Source organism: Callospermophilus lateralis, chromosome 5, assembly GCF_048772815.1.
Source record: "Callospermophilus lateralis isolate mCalLat2 chromosome 5, mCalLat2.hap1, whole genome shotgun sequence".
NCBI classification, from domain to species: Eukaryota; Metazoa; Chordata; class Mammalia; order Rodentia; family Sciuridae; genus Callospermophilus; species Callospermophilus lateralis.
Genome location: NC_135309.1, coordinates 165,157,413 through 165,170,823, shown reverse-complemented (window position 1 = coordinate 165,170,823; position 13,411 = coordinate 165,157,413). Strand labels below are relative to the sequence as shown.

The following is a 13,411-nucleotide window of genomic DNA, read 5'->3' as shown; positions in this document are numbered from 1 at the left end:
CGAGTGTCCTATCAGCGGCGTGTCGGAGCCGGTGTCACCTGCAGGAGGACAAGGAGGCGTAAGCTGCTACTGGGCACCCGTGGCCCCTGGCCCAGATAGTCTGCCTTCTGCCCAATGTTCCTTTCCCCTTGACTTTTCTGTTCCTGAGGTGCCACCCCAGGGCTTGTTCAAAAGAAGGTGCAGAGGGTAGCACCCCCGATCCCCGCCATGGGCAAGGAGGAGCGTTTGACCGCCGTTCCAGCTGACTGCTGGGGCCCTTTCACTCTATGCTGTCCCCTAAAAGTAAGCAGGGGGTTAGGGATACTAGCCACCAATAAGCATCCCTGGGCCAGGATGGGCGGACCACTTGGAATGTTCTGTGACAATTTGAGGCCATGCCCTTGATAGGTTCCCCTTCTACAGAGGGACATCTAGCATCACACCCACCCCCTGAAGCTGCTCTGCTCAGGAAACTTGGCCAGAAGCTTCTCTGAGTACCTTGCTCTAAGGACAAATGAGATTCCAGGATGACACGGGGGCGGGGGCGGGGGCGGGGGTGGGGGGAAAGCAGAAGGTTCAGAGGCAAAAGCAAGGAGCAGGGGAGGGACAGCAGGTGGGACCACACATGCCTGGTGCCACTGCTATGCCTGTTTCTAGTCTCAGTGGAAGCCCACTTATTGCATGAGTCCGATACCTATTCCTGAAGCAGGGCCCACTGGAGGAACCCCAGCAGTGAGGGTGTGGGACAGAACTCTGCAGAGGTATCAGGTAGACTGATAAAACCCTCTGCAAGTGTCACCAGAGAAAGCACTTCCTCTTTGTTTGACAGGGAGCTGAAACCTGGTCTGGGCCAGACCCACCCACTATAACAGTTCTACCTGCCTGTCAGGCACCCCAAGGAAAGTTGGAATACCTCAAGACACTGCCCAGGATGGGTTTCACCCTGTTCACTGCAGACAGTAATGGGCAACAGTGAGAGGGCTCTTTGCATATCTGTTCATCAGACACCTTGCTCCCCACCCAGCATCAAGGGCACCCCACCTCCTGCAAGATAAGGCCCACAAGGCTGCTGTTAGCCAGATGGTGGGCAGAACCCCCTGGCTGCTGGTCAGCCCTCACAGAGTTCCCTCCTAAACCCTGCCCCTGCACCCCTCTATAGGAGGTGGGAGAGGCCCACTGCCTCTCTCCTGGATGAGCTGGCAGCTGGATGCTTCCCCAGGCCGTGGGCCTTTGGATCAAAATGGACATCTCCTTCACACACAGGCCTGGTCAGCTCAGGAGTGAGATTCAGGGCTGATCATGCAGATACAGCTTATGATCCAACTGACAGTCTAAAAGTAAATTCTCACAAGACAGCATGACAACATAAATCCAATCAATCCTCATACCCTCTGGATCCCTAAATCTTAGCTGGAGAAGCAGAGAATCAGATGAGTATTGTTCATCAGCATCTCCTAAGAAATGTGCAGTGAGTCAGACTCCCATAGGGACAGGCTCTAGAGAAGGAAGAAAACTGCAGGAGAGAGCTTGTGAAAGTGCAGGTCCAGGAGAGAGACCTGGAGGAAACAGCTGAGAACAGAGAGGGTGTTAGGAGCCAGGGTGACAGTTACATGTGTGTGGACTCAGGGAGGGCAGCGTGGGGCCGTTCCTCAGTGCCATCAGCCAGCAGGAAGGAGTCCACTGACTTGTTGCTGAGGCGAAAGGGTGTCAGGCGCCGGAAGTTGCCAGGAGAGTGGGGGATCTGTACTCGGGCCCTCTGGGAGGGTACCACAGTCTCGCCAGGGGACAGCCAGGGCGGTACCCTGGCAAGGATGCTCGGGTCCAGGTCCTCATCGGGGGAGAACACAGGGTTGTCAATTCCTAGGAAAAAGGGCAGCAGCTGATCAGCCTCCCAGGAGCACCCCCATCGGCAGCAGGGGGAAGGCACTGCCTGGTGCAGCCACCAGCTCGTCCTGTAGCAGCCACCTGCAAGGTCACCTGGAAGGTCAGTCCTTTTAGCCTGCAGCTCTCACACCAGGCCTTCCCTGCACACTGTAAACCCACACACTATAAGCAGGTGAGCCTGCCTTCTGCCCTGGGGAGGGTCCTTTGGATAGAGGGGCCATGCTGGGAGCCTGTGCATGGGCCTCCAGGAGCAGCCAAGCCTCCCAAGGCAGGGGGTTCCTCCTCCACTGACAGAACTCACTTCACCCTGCCTTAGTCCCTCTCTCACCTGCTTGGGAGTCAGACGCAGTATCCTTTGTGACGCTGGCCAGGAATTCGATGCCCCCACTGGTCTCCTCTGCTTCATAGTCAGGGGCCTCCTCAGGGTCTGAAAGCTCCAAATCTACGGGGCAGGGGGCAAGAAGAGGGTGAAGGTGGCCTGTGTCCCCTATGGGTTGTCATTGAGGCAGGGATGGCTGGGCATCCCAGTGGACAGGTAACTGTGCAAAGGAAGAATCATCTCTGTTGCCCCCTTTCATGACCCCCAACCCTACCTGGACTTCTGAAAATTTCATTGGAGAGGGGCTGGAACCGCACGGGAGGGACGGGGCCGGGTCTGATGGTCTCGGGAGGAGAGGGAAGGAGTGCCAGGCCTGGCAGCAGCCTCCCAGCCCAGGGGACTGCTAGGGTTGCAGTGGGGGTGAAGCGCCAGGGGAGTGGGGCATCGGGGCAGGATCTCGGGAGACAGCCCAGGCACACATCCTGTGACAGGCGGGCACAGCGGAGCAGCCATACCTTTCTCCTTGATGGTGAAGTTGTGCACTGGGCTCTCCATGGGCAGCTTCCCATTGGGGATGCTGCTGTTCCTCTGTGGGACAAGCACAAGGCCTTACATTCCAACCCGTGTTCAGGCCCAAGCCTGCCAGGACCGTCTCCCTCCGAGGAGGTTCCGCGGGTCTCCGCCCACGGGCCATTGGGTGCTGCTGCTCCCACTGACCCGGCCCGGGCGACCGACCTTCATTCCAAGATCCATGACCCTCCAGACTTGGATCGGACCCCCAGACACCTCTCCCGCCGGCCCCGCCCACTGGCTCGGCTCCGCCCACAGCCGGCCCCGCCCCTCACCCGCTTCTGCGCGCGCTCCCTCTTGTAGAGCTTGGCCGCCTTCTTGCTTTGGTTGATCCCCAGCTTAGCCGACTTGAAGGACTCCAGGCGTTTCCGCATCGTTCTGTGGAAGATCTCCTTGTCCTGTTTCTCGCTCTCGTTCGGAGTTAGCTTGTGCCGACTGTAGAGATGCTTGTACTGGGGGAAGCGGGCGGCCGGGCTGAGCGGACCAGCTGAACTCCTGCCTGGCCCTCCCCACCACCCTGCCTGGGCACAGGGAGGACGCTGCCCCCGGGCTACCCCGGGACTCCACGGGCTCCGCCAGTGCCCGGAGGGCAGGGATCCCGGTGGACCCGGCCTCCAGAAACTGGGAGGGTCTGGTGAGCAACCCCTGCCCACCTCCTGCCGGGGCTTGTACAGGTACTGCTGCAGCGTGTGGTGGGTGACCATGTCCTCCGTGTCTCGGATGCTCCTCCGTCTCTGCTCCAGGGACTGCATGTCCAGGCGCACGGCGCTGACATTCTCCCTCCTGCAAGAGCCCCAGGAGGAGCTGCTCCCGCACACTCCCGCCCAGGTCTGCACAGCTAGGCACCTGTCCTGCTCTCCTCTCCCTGGGACTCCCGTCAGACTGACTCCCACAAGGCCTTCCAGCCTCTTTTAAAGGCAGACCCCTGGAATCCCCTGAAAAGCCCAGCTGTGGGGCCCTGGAGCCAGCCTGCCCACTGCCTTTCCCTGGTGCTGGGACACCTGTACCAGCCGTCTTCAGTTGGAACTGGCTATAAGCTGCCTGGGGCAGCAGACACAATCCTGACTGACCTGGTCTGTCTTCCCCTGGGCCAGGACAGGCACATGGTAGCCAGGGGAAACAGACCAGGTCTTAGCCCCTAACTGCCCTCTGCCCTCGCATGTCATTTCAGTGCTCTTGCCAGTGTCCTAGTGAAGTAGGTTTGCATGGCGGGAAAACGCACTTTTCAGTGCTTTCCCATCCCAGTCCAGGCCCCCAAACCTCCCACTGGCCCATTTATGATTTTCCCAGGCCTGGAGGAGGAGTGATCCAGGGAAGACCCCACCCAGCTGCAGGCCAGGGCCGCAGCACACGAGGTGCACACGTACAGCAGGTAGGACACAGAGGCCTCCACGGTGGATGGGCGCGGTGTGCTGAAGTCTACGTTCACCATGTTGTCGGTACTTGGGGAGCGGATGAAGGCCAGTGACCCGCGCCGCTCTCCCTGCAGGGACAGGCAGATGCTGCTGAGGGAGGGAGGCCCTAGAAAGCACCTGAAACTTGGAAGACTGGGGGCCCTGCTGCCTGTGCTTGGGCCCACAGGGCCTGGGAGGTGCAGGCAGGGCCTGGGAGGTGCAGGCAGAGCCTAGGGAAAGTCAGCCCAGCGTGAGACTGTGCACCCGTGTGCCAGTGCCTACCCACACCCTGCTGGGGTCCAGAGGCACAGAGAGCAAGGAGACTAGCTCCCGCAGGGTCCAGACAGTACACTGCCTGAGTGGCTGGAGTTGAGGATCGGTCCAACACACAGCTTTCAGAGGAGAAAGAACCTCTTGGAGGGCATCTGGGGGGTCTGGGAAGGCACTGTCCTACTTGCAGATTATGGGGGGGCTCTCCTCACTGGGGCTTCCAACCCACAGGCCTCAGGCCCTGATGGGCTCCAATAGCAACCCAGAAGTCGCTGGAGGTCAGAGGAGCTGTGCTCTGGCTGGGCCTGGGTCAGGAGAGTGAGAAGCCTCAGAGTTCACGGATCACGGTGGGCTACAGCCAGGGAAGGCAGAGGAAGAGAGTGGCCTCCTCATCTTTAACTAGCTTCGACGTGTGCACTGTGCTTTTCAGTTCAGGAAATGCTCCCTGGGAGCCTGGGTGGGGGGTGGCTCGAGGGTGTCTGGGCCATCCTCAGCCACACTGGCCCCCTCCAGGGCATCTGGTGCATCATCACCTGCCCCTTACTTCCAAGCCCTGCACTCTCCACATGCCCTCCCCTCCACAGACTGGCAAGGTCAGGTCTGCAGCACCTGCAGTTCCTGGCATGCCTCCCCCAGGGGGCGTCAGAGAGGAAGAGGGACCCTTGGGGCTGGGGCTGGGACTGGGAAGGGGCTGGGGTAATGAGCACCCTCCAGGGTAGGCTTGAGGCTGTGAATGTGCACTCTCCTGGACCTGGGGCCATTTCTGTTGGGAACTCTGTTGGGGAGAGAGCAGAGCCCAAGGTTGTGGGTCCTGTGTCAGGTACTGCTGGCTGGTGGGGGTAGAGGCCAGGCTCAGCACCCTGTTTGGTACCCGTCACATAAAGTGAGGAGTTCTTCAAAGACAGGACGCACCATCAGAGGCCGCCAGAAACCCCTGCCTGCCCTCGCCTTCCCGTCCTCATCCAGCTCCAGAAAACGAACTGCAGCCTTCTGTAGGATTTCGGCTTTTAGAGGAGGCCCTCAGCCATCTGAGGTTGAGGCCCTGCCACTGAGGCAGCCATGTGGGGCCTGCCTGGACCTAGGCCTGTGCAAGGGACAGGGAGACCAGGTGGGCACACCTGGGGCCAAGGTGGGGAGGGCAGGGGTGGGCCTGCACTCTGCCATGACCTGTGTGCCTCCCATGTCCACCCACACAGCCTGAGTCCTGACTGTGTGCAGGGGTGGGCTGTGTTGTCCCTAACCACATGCCCTGAGAGGACAAGGGAGAAGTCCTACTGCTTCCCCCAGGTGTGCCTGCATGTGCCAGGGCCTTGGCTCCTAACCTCCTCCCTGCTCCTCCTCCTCCATCTTGAGAGATGGTGTCAGAACTCAGGATCAGAAGTCCTCACCGTGCACAGACCCACCAGCACCAGTGTCTGTCAGCGTCACCTGCCCAGGGCCTCGCTGCCCTCGGGAGGGAGCTCTGACATGCCTGTCCCCAGGGATCCGAGGAACCTGAGCTGCACTTGAGTTTTTGGGGCAGGCCACTTGTGCACAGAGTTCAGACCCTCTTGCATGCTCCTGGACCACATCCACTGAACCCTTGCTTCAGCTCCCAACTCCAGAAGGACATGGAATGTTCTAGTACCTCAGCCACATAGCTAATGGCGTCTTTCAAGTTCAGCTCATGGAAGACATTCAAAATCCGATCTCGAGACTTTTGGGCTGACCTTCTCATCAGGACCTTGCTGAGGATCTTCCTATCAAAATTGGACCACCTGGAGGACAGACAGTCACATCAGCAGCCAGGTGGGGCCGCCTGCCCCAGGCAGGCGGGAGCTGGACAAGGCTGGGTAGACCCTTTCATTTACTGCAACATGCCTAGAGGGGAGTTCACCTTGCACTCCTGCCCTCTGAGCCTTGCTGTTTGGTGGCAGTGGCCTTCAGAACACAGGTGACACCATGTTCCATGTCTTTGCCTTGTGGACAAGGCTTCCAGGTGGCACCTGGCCCTCAGAGGTGGTGCAAGCAGCTCGGGTCCCGAGGCTGTAAGCCTGGGTGTTCTGCCCAGATGAGCTGCAGCCTCTGGGAAACGTAGAGCATCGTTTCATGAAGCTGGGGCCAATGAGTGGGCTTTATGTGCTTTAGTTTTCAGATTCATAACAAGACATAAATTGACAATTCCAATTTCATGAACAAAGTAATTTTAAATATTGAGCGACACTAATATGCCCTTCTTCTGTTCATACAGTGGGGGAAATGGTTCACTCTGATTTTTCCATTTCCCATAAGTAAACCATATAGCTGGTCAGCCACAGTAAAAGGCACCTAAGCCCAGCTAGAGTGGGGCTCCCCACAATTGGGCCAGTAGCCTCTGGCTCCTGGACAAGGGAGGGTCCTCCTGACAGCTGCATCCCTCAGACCATGGTGACTCGGTCCCTGTACCATTGCAGGGTCTCTGTGGCCCTGCCTGTGCCCTGTGGGTCCCACCGTCTTAGGGAGGAGTGTGCCTTTGGTTCCCGCTTTGGTCCACCTCTGGCCACTTACTTATCTCTGAGATAATTGTGTCCAATTTGTCCTGAGATGTCCTCGATGGCAGAGAGGATATGGTCAAATGCCTTTGGGACAAAAAGACCCTCCTCAGCCTCACTGGGACCACGCAGCTTCCTGAGCCCCAGGCCCCTCCCCCCACCTTCGCCAGTCCGCCCTCCACCCCACACTGCTCCCCTGCCCATGTCTGCCCCTGCCCACTGCCCTACCCGACCGTGCAGCTTCTCGTTGAGCTTGGGCTCCCGCTGCTCACTCCTCTTCACCTTTAGCCACTGCACCAGAGGCTTGATGGTCAGGCCCTGGAAGACCAGTCTCACTGACCCCGATGCCAGGCAGGACGCCCTGACCCCAGCCCTTGTGTGACCTCCCTGCCATGCTGGGAAGCCCAGGGACAGCAGCCTCTGGGACACCGCCCTGCAGAAACGAGCCCTAGCCTAGCCAGAGTTCATCAGGACATCCCGGCCCCCACCTTGCTCCTGGGACCACCAGACACGGAGCTGAGGGCGTCCACCGGACCTGTCACCAGACTGAACCCTGAAACTGACAGCCCCTCCCACTGCCCGCGTGCAGCAGTGAGAGGCTGGATGGGTGGCCGGGTGCCCCCAGGTGCCTGCCCATGTGGGACCCAGACTGTCTCCATGTGGTCTGGAGGCCAGAGCCACTCCAGGCCCGGGGCTCGACATCTCAGACCCACCAGCAGGGTCGGTCTGACCTCACCCCAGTTAGGGAAGAAGGGAGTGGCACCCTGAGTCCTGGCCACACGGCTTCACCGCCCTGTCAGCACCCTGCCTGCCCCAGGAGGGGCCTCACAGCCTGGGCTCCCTTCCCCTTTCCTGGGCCAGCAAGTGGGATTCCTGCCCACTCCCAGAGCCCTCTGGTTATGTACAGACGGTTCCGAGAGTGACAAGAGCCAGCGAGTCTGACGGCACGCGGTTGGGTGTCGACAGGGCCCTGCTCATCGGCACAGCCAGCACAGCACTCAGGACAAACTGTGCCGTGTCCCCGGGGGGCCACGTGAGAACCTACAAAACGCTCCTCGTTACTAAAATTACGAGACCCAGTTAGGTCTGGAGGCTGGAAATTGGTCCCGCGGCGCTGAGGTGCTGAGGTGGGCCCAAGCTGGCCTGTGGGGACAGGACTGCCCGGCCGGCCCAGCCGCACCTGGAAGATGACCGTGAAGAAGACCACGATGATGGTAGTGCTGACAAACAGGTTCTTCTCCTTGACCTTGTTCTCATCCAGCAGCACCACCAGGGCGTAGGCCACGGCCCCGCGCAGGCCGCCGTAGGACATGACCACCTGGTCGATGGGTTCCAGCTGCACCATGCGGTACCGGTTCAGGATCCAGGTCTGCAGGACAATGCCTGTTGTGGGGAGGCATGCTCAGCCAGTGTCCCCTTCCCTGGATGGACCCTGGCTACCCTCCTGGTGCCGTAGCTTTTCTCCCACAGCTCTCTGCCTCCTGTCCCTCAGCGATTCCAGTGGCTGGAGCAGTGGGTGCTTCCCAGGGGCCCTCCTGGTCATACTCTCTGTAGGAGGGAGCAACAGGACCTCTGGCCCCACCTCCGTCACTGCGGTCCTGCCCTGGGGCCCCACTTACAGCGAGTCAATGGTAACAGGTGGGTCCCTCTGGAGCCCACAGCCCTCCACCGTGATCCCTAGGCTGTGCCTGCCCTGGGGCCCTGAGGAAGCCTGGACCTTTATGGGTGCCAGCAATGGTCCAGGTCTTTGGGGCACTGTCCCAAGGCTTCCAAGTCTGTGGTCACTGGGCTGAGGGAATTCTGGTGGCTGTGAAAAATGCCAGGTCCTTACCAATGGCCCGGTACACAGAGATGAAGACCAGCGTGAGCAGCACGAAGGCTGTGTTCCAGGTCCAGATGAGGGGGTCCACCGCCGAGATGCCCAGGAACATGAAGATGATGGTCTCGGCCCCGCTGGCCAGCATCTTCATGGTGTAGCGGACCGTCGTGGCCGACTGCTCCGAGATGTTGGCCTTCACATACTTCTGGCAGCAGATGCCACAGAAGGTGATGCTGTGGGCAGGCAGCACGTGAGCCGGCCAGATGCTGCTGAGGCCCCCCGCTGGCCCCCCATGGTCAGTCCTGCACTGGGTGGGCCTGGCAGATGGGGGCCAGCCCTGAGCTGGGCCAGCTCTGTTGTCTGTCCTCCCTGCCCCCAGCAGGCGCTGCATCTAGCCATGGACCGTTCTGTGGAAACGCCAACTCCTTATTTAAAAACTGAATAAATCAGATTCTTTCTCCCCGACCATGAATTTCCACCCAGCCTGGGGCGGAGGCAGCTGGGAGGCGTGCTCCCAGGGCACACTCTGAGGAGGGAGGGTGGGCCCCCCATCCACGTCCCCTGCCCAGGGCAGGGTGTGACCTTTGGGTGGCCCTCCACCCACACCCAGGCCCCCTGGCAGAGGCACCAGCCTGGAGTGCTGTCCCAGGCCCAGTGCAGGGCTCTCCAGCCTGCCACCAGGAGGACAGCGGGATGGCTTACGCCAGGATGGCCGACAGGGACAGCATCTCGGAGGTCAGGTAGGACAGGTAGGAGATGACGAAGACGAAGCCGGGCTCGATGATGCGCACGTGCTTCGTGAAGCGGGTCACCAGGGACAGCAGGAAGGCGAAGACGACCCCCACCAGCGTGCCCCCCAGGCTCACCACGAAGAAGGACACTGTGAGGACGAGGACCAGGGCTGAGGCTGCCTGAATGGCCCTTTGTGGCCAGCTTCGTGGGCGAGGCTGCTGGGCTGGCCTTCCTGGCACTCCTCAGGGAGGGTTGCCTGGTGATCCCGCCTACGGGGCACCAAGAGCTCAGGAGGCAAGAGCAGGTCCCTGATGTCTCTGGGAGAGAGTCAGGTCTCAGCACCAGCCTCCGGAGGAAAGGGGACAGAGGACGGTGCATGGCCACAATGCCCCACTGGGGGGCATCACCCAGACAGACCACCCTGAGGACCAGGCCCTGTCCTTGGATGCCACATCCTTTCCTTCCGAGGGAGGCCCAAAGTGGCCGTTCCTCCTGCCCAGCAAGCCACCAGGCTCTGTCAAGTTGTGCTTCTGGGTGTCTGGGAGGGCTGTGAGCACAGGGCTGGGCCCCGGGACGTTGCCGACAACTTTCCCTCAGGGTCACAGGGTTCCAGAGCTGCAGGGGCCAAAGGCAGCTGAGTTCTGTGGGCCTGTGGCCTGCACTCCTGCCAGGGCCTGGGGGCAGTGGGCCCCCCTGCCACGTACCTATGCCTTTTACACAGTCCACACCAGTCACCTTGTCACCACCCAATGTCACAAAAGACTCGAAGACATTGTACAGGACCTGAAAGGGAAGAAGACAGCCACACATCTGGTCAGCCTGTGGTCAGCACTGACCGCTCCCATCACAGTGCCTGGGACTCACTGGTGTTGGGCCGGGTGTGGACTCCACAGCAACTAAAGGCCAGCACAGGGAATGGCAGTGACAAGAAGGGGCCCACAATGCACTAGTAGGAGGGATGTGTGGGCAAGAGAATGTTCTGGAAGGAGCCAGAGCTTCAGGAGCAAAGTTGGCCTCTTCCTATCCTTGGCCAGATGGGGCAGCCAAAGCTGACCTCAGGACTTAACCCTCCCACTTCCTCTGCCCAGACAACCAAGGGCCCTGTCCGGTGGCTTTGTGCTGTGTGACTGGGCTGCGGGGTTGCGCCCTGTGACCTCGGCATGTCCACGTGGGACTCTGACCCACCCTGTGCTGGTGCTGGGTGAGGGCCATGTCCAAGGCCCTGTTCCCTCAAGGCCCACAACCCCAGCTGAGGGGCACAGGTGCTGTCTCTGCCCTGACCTGCTCTGAGGTATGTGCTGGGGCCCCCAGGGCAGGCGTGTGGTCTGAGGGTCAATTCCTCAGGGGCCCCTGAGTCCCCAGACAGCCTCACAGGGCTGTGCCCTTCGTGGAAGTGCAGGTGAGAGCTGGCGGGCCGTGTGGGCAGGGGGCCCTGGGCTCCCAGGGAGGCTCCTCTGCAGAGACACGGGAGCCACAGGCTGCCCAGGCCCCGGGCACGGGAGCTATGCACTGAACTCCTGACTGGCCTCAAAGGCCCGCAGCTGCCCTGGGAAAGGCATCTGGGCAGGTGGGGAGTGCTGCATTGTGCCTGGCTCCCTTGCTCCTGGGCACAAGGTGAGGATGTCCCAGGGTCCTGGCCCCTTCTGGAGGCCAGTGACAGATCACATCTTCAAACTTCAAAGCCCAGGGAGGAGGCTGCGTCCACATCCCAACTTGCCCTGACCCCTCCCAAAGAGTGGCCCGTCTGGAGGTGGAGCCCACCCTCCCCAGGCGGCGGTGAAGCTCCCCATGCACAGGCCTGCTGCTCCGCATGCAGGGCCCACAGTGCCCACCACTGCCCGCAGCCCAGGGCCCCCACGGGGCAGCGCAGCCAGTGCAGGCTGAGTCTGCTTCCTGACTCCTATGAGGGGCTGGGTGTGTCCCCTGGAGCGCCCACTGGCCTGGCCTGGACCTCAGACCATGCCTGGGTTTGGAGACGGGGCCTTTGAAGAGGGTTCGGGTGAAATGGAGTCCTTAGGACAGGCCTGCTTTGCTGACTGGGGTCCTCATGAGAAGAGGCGATCCGGACACAGTGAGCAAGGGAGGAGGGAGAACAGGCCATCGACACACCAGTGGGCAGCTTCAGGAGGAGCCAGTCTGCCCCAACCTCTGCCTCAGCATCCAGCCTCCAGGAGGCTCCCGGACCTGCCAGCTGAGGCCCGGCAGAGTGGCACCAGTCTTACGAGAGCCTGCTCATTTGTCCCCCTGTATTTTAGGAAGCTAGAAGTGGCTGGCGCCATGGGTAGCCCACAGCTGAAGAAGAAGGCTGTTCCGGGACCTGGCGGCTGTGGGGTCGCAGCCCTGGCAGCCCTGACCTCGAAGGCACAACATGGGGGGTCCACACTGGGGAAGGAAGGGTGAGAAATCGGACAGAGGGAGTTGGGAAGGGGCACTACGTGAGAGGCAGGGCCTGCCAGGCTCAGCAGCTGCCCCCATGGACACCAAGCATCCCACACAGGCGTGGGCTCCCAGGCTACTATCCTGCTGGATGGCTGGCTGCGGGCAGCAGAGCTTCTCATTGGCCCGAGGACAGTGGCAATGCCCTGGGTGGTCTCCCTTGCCTCTCAGGACCGGGCCCTGTGACGGGCCCTGAGGACCCTGCCAGCCTCACCACAGTGACGGCGTCATTCAGCAGTGACTCCCCGAACACGATGATGAACAGGACCTCGTTGACGTGCACTTCCTCAAACACGGCCAGGACGGCCACCGGGTCCACAGCTGCGATCAGGCTGCCAAACAGCAGGAAGTCCAGGAGCCCAATCTGCAGCTCGCCTGCAAGACAAGTGGGCCAGGGGAAGGGTCCAGAGCCTGCAGGTCAAAGGAGGCCTGAGGGCAGAGCCCACGCGCGATGCCCTGGGTGTACAAGGCCAGCGGAGTCCCACAGGGCTTCCTTCTTCTTGCTGGGCTGAGGCAGACCCTGCCGTGGGTCCCCGGGGCCAGGCACAGCTTGCAGATCATTGCCAGGGCAGCACAGGGGAGTCCATGGCAGGGAACTGAGTGAAAATGGGACATGGCCATGACTGGACGTCTAGGCTCCTGGGAGCCCGGCAGCCTCCAGCCAGGTCACACTCCCTGCAGTCCATCTGGAAGGTCAGCACCGACTTCGCGGCCATCGGAGCCCTGCCTAGCCCGGCAGACCAGGCCCCCTTCAAGGCCCGTCAGATGCCTCTGGCACCACCAGCTCTTGCCCCAGGACCCTGGCAGACCTTGCAGTGGTACTCTGGAAACTGGCCGGCTCCCAGCAGGAGTGCAGCCAGCTGAACATGCCACCAAGCTGGCCGGGAAGGGACACCTGCCAGGAGTGTCTGGAACTGAGGGGTCACTCCACTAGGCTGCCTGCTCAAGGCCCTCTCTCCACCTTAGGTAAGAAGAATGGCCACTGTGCCCACCTACAGGGCCTCTGCAGCCAGTCCAGCTGACCCTTCTGTAATGGGTGCACCTGGCCTTGGTCACTGGTCTACAGAGACTGGTCACTGCCTGCCTAGCTCTATCACACCTGGGTTTCCTGCTGGGACCCAGGGACTAAGTGCAGACAGTCAGCATCTGTGTCTACTATGAAGAAGGGACATGGTGACAGCACAGTCCTACATGGTCACAGCAGGAAGATAGACCCAGACATCCCTGGCAGCAGGAATGTTCTGAGTTTGACGGCCACATGGCTCAGGGGCCAGCACATGTGTACGGTTCAGCCAGTTGACAGCGAGGCCTGTGCCGGTCGTAAGAACCTTGCTTCCTAGAAGAACCCGGGTTCTGTGCCTGACCAAGGTGGGCAAGGGAAGCCTGAGAGCTGTGTGAGGCCAGGAGTCAGGGAGCAACAGAGGGCGCCCACTGCAGAGGAGCTGTTGTGACCCACAGGGTCTGTTGGAGGCTTCTTCCTGCAGAAACCACCCTGGGG

The 13,411-nt window shown here is 60.9% G+C and overlaps 1 protein-coding gene across 1 annotated transcript in view; it reads right to left on the bottom strand.

The window, feature by feature from the left end:
• Positions 1 to 1,585: 1,585 nt before the first annotated feature.
• Positions 1,586 to 13,411, bottom strand: part of Slc9a3 (solute carrier family 9 member A3) — a 35,792-nt gene continuing 23,966 nt past the window's right edge. Inside the window, exons 3-16 of the mRNA XM_077109503.1 lie at positions 12,128 to 12,288; positions 10,182 to 10,260; positions 9,448 to 9,625; positions 8,758 to 8,978; positions 8,107 to 8,309; positions 7,155 to 7,244; positions 6,943 to 7,013; positions 6,044 to 6,173; positions 4,120 to 4,235; positions 3,406 to 3,535; positions 3,028 to 3,204; positions 2,698 to 2,770; positions 2,192 to 2,305; positions 1,586 to 1,839 (exon numbers count right to left, since the gene is read on the bottom strand). Of these exons, the coding sequence (XP_076965618.1) occupies positions 1,586 to 1,839; positions 2,192 to 2,305; positions 2,698 to 2,770; positions 3,028 to 3,204; positions 3,406 to 3,535; positions 4,120 to 4,235; positions 6,044 to 6,173; positions 6,943 to 7,013; positions 7,155 to 7,244; positions 8,107 to 8,309; positions 8,758 to 8,978; positions 9,448 to 9,625; positions 10,182 to 10,260; positions 12,128 to 12,288 (1,997 nt within the window). The remainder of the gene's footprint in view (positions 1,840 to 2,191; positions 2,306 to 2,697; positions 2,771 to 3,027; positions 3,205 to 3,405; positions 3,536 to 4,119; positions 4,236 to 6,043; positions 6,174 to 6,942; positions 7,014 to 7,154; positions 7,245 to 8,106; positions 8,310 to 8,757; positions 8,979 to 9,447; positions 9,626 to 10,181; positions 10,261 to 12,127; positions 12,289 to 13,411) is intronic.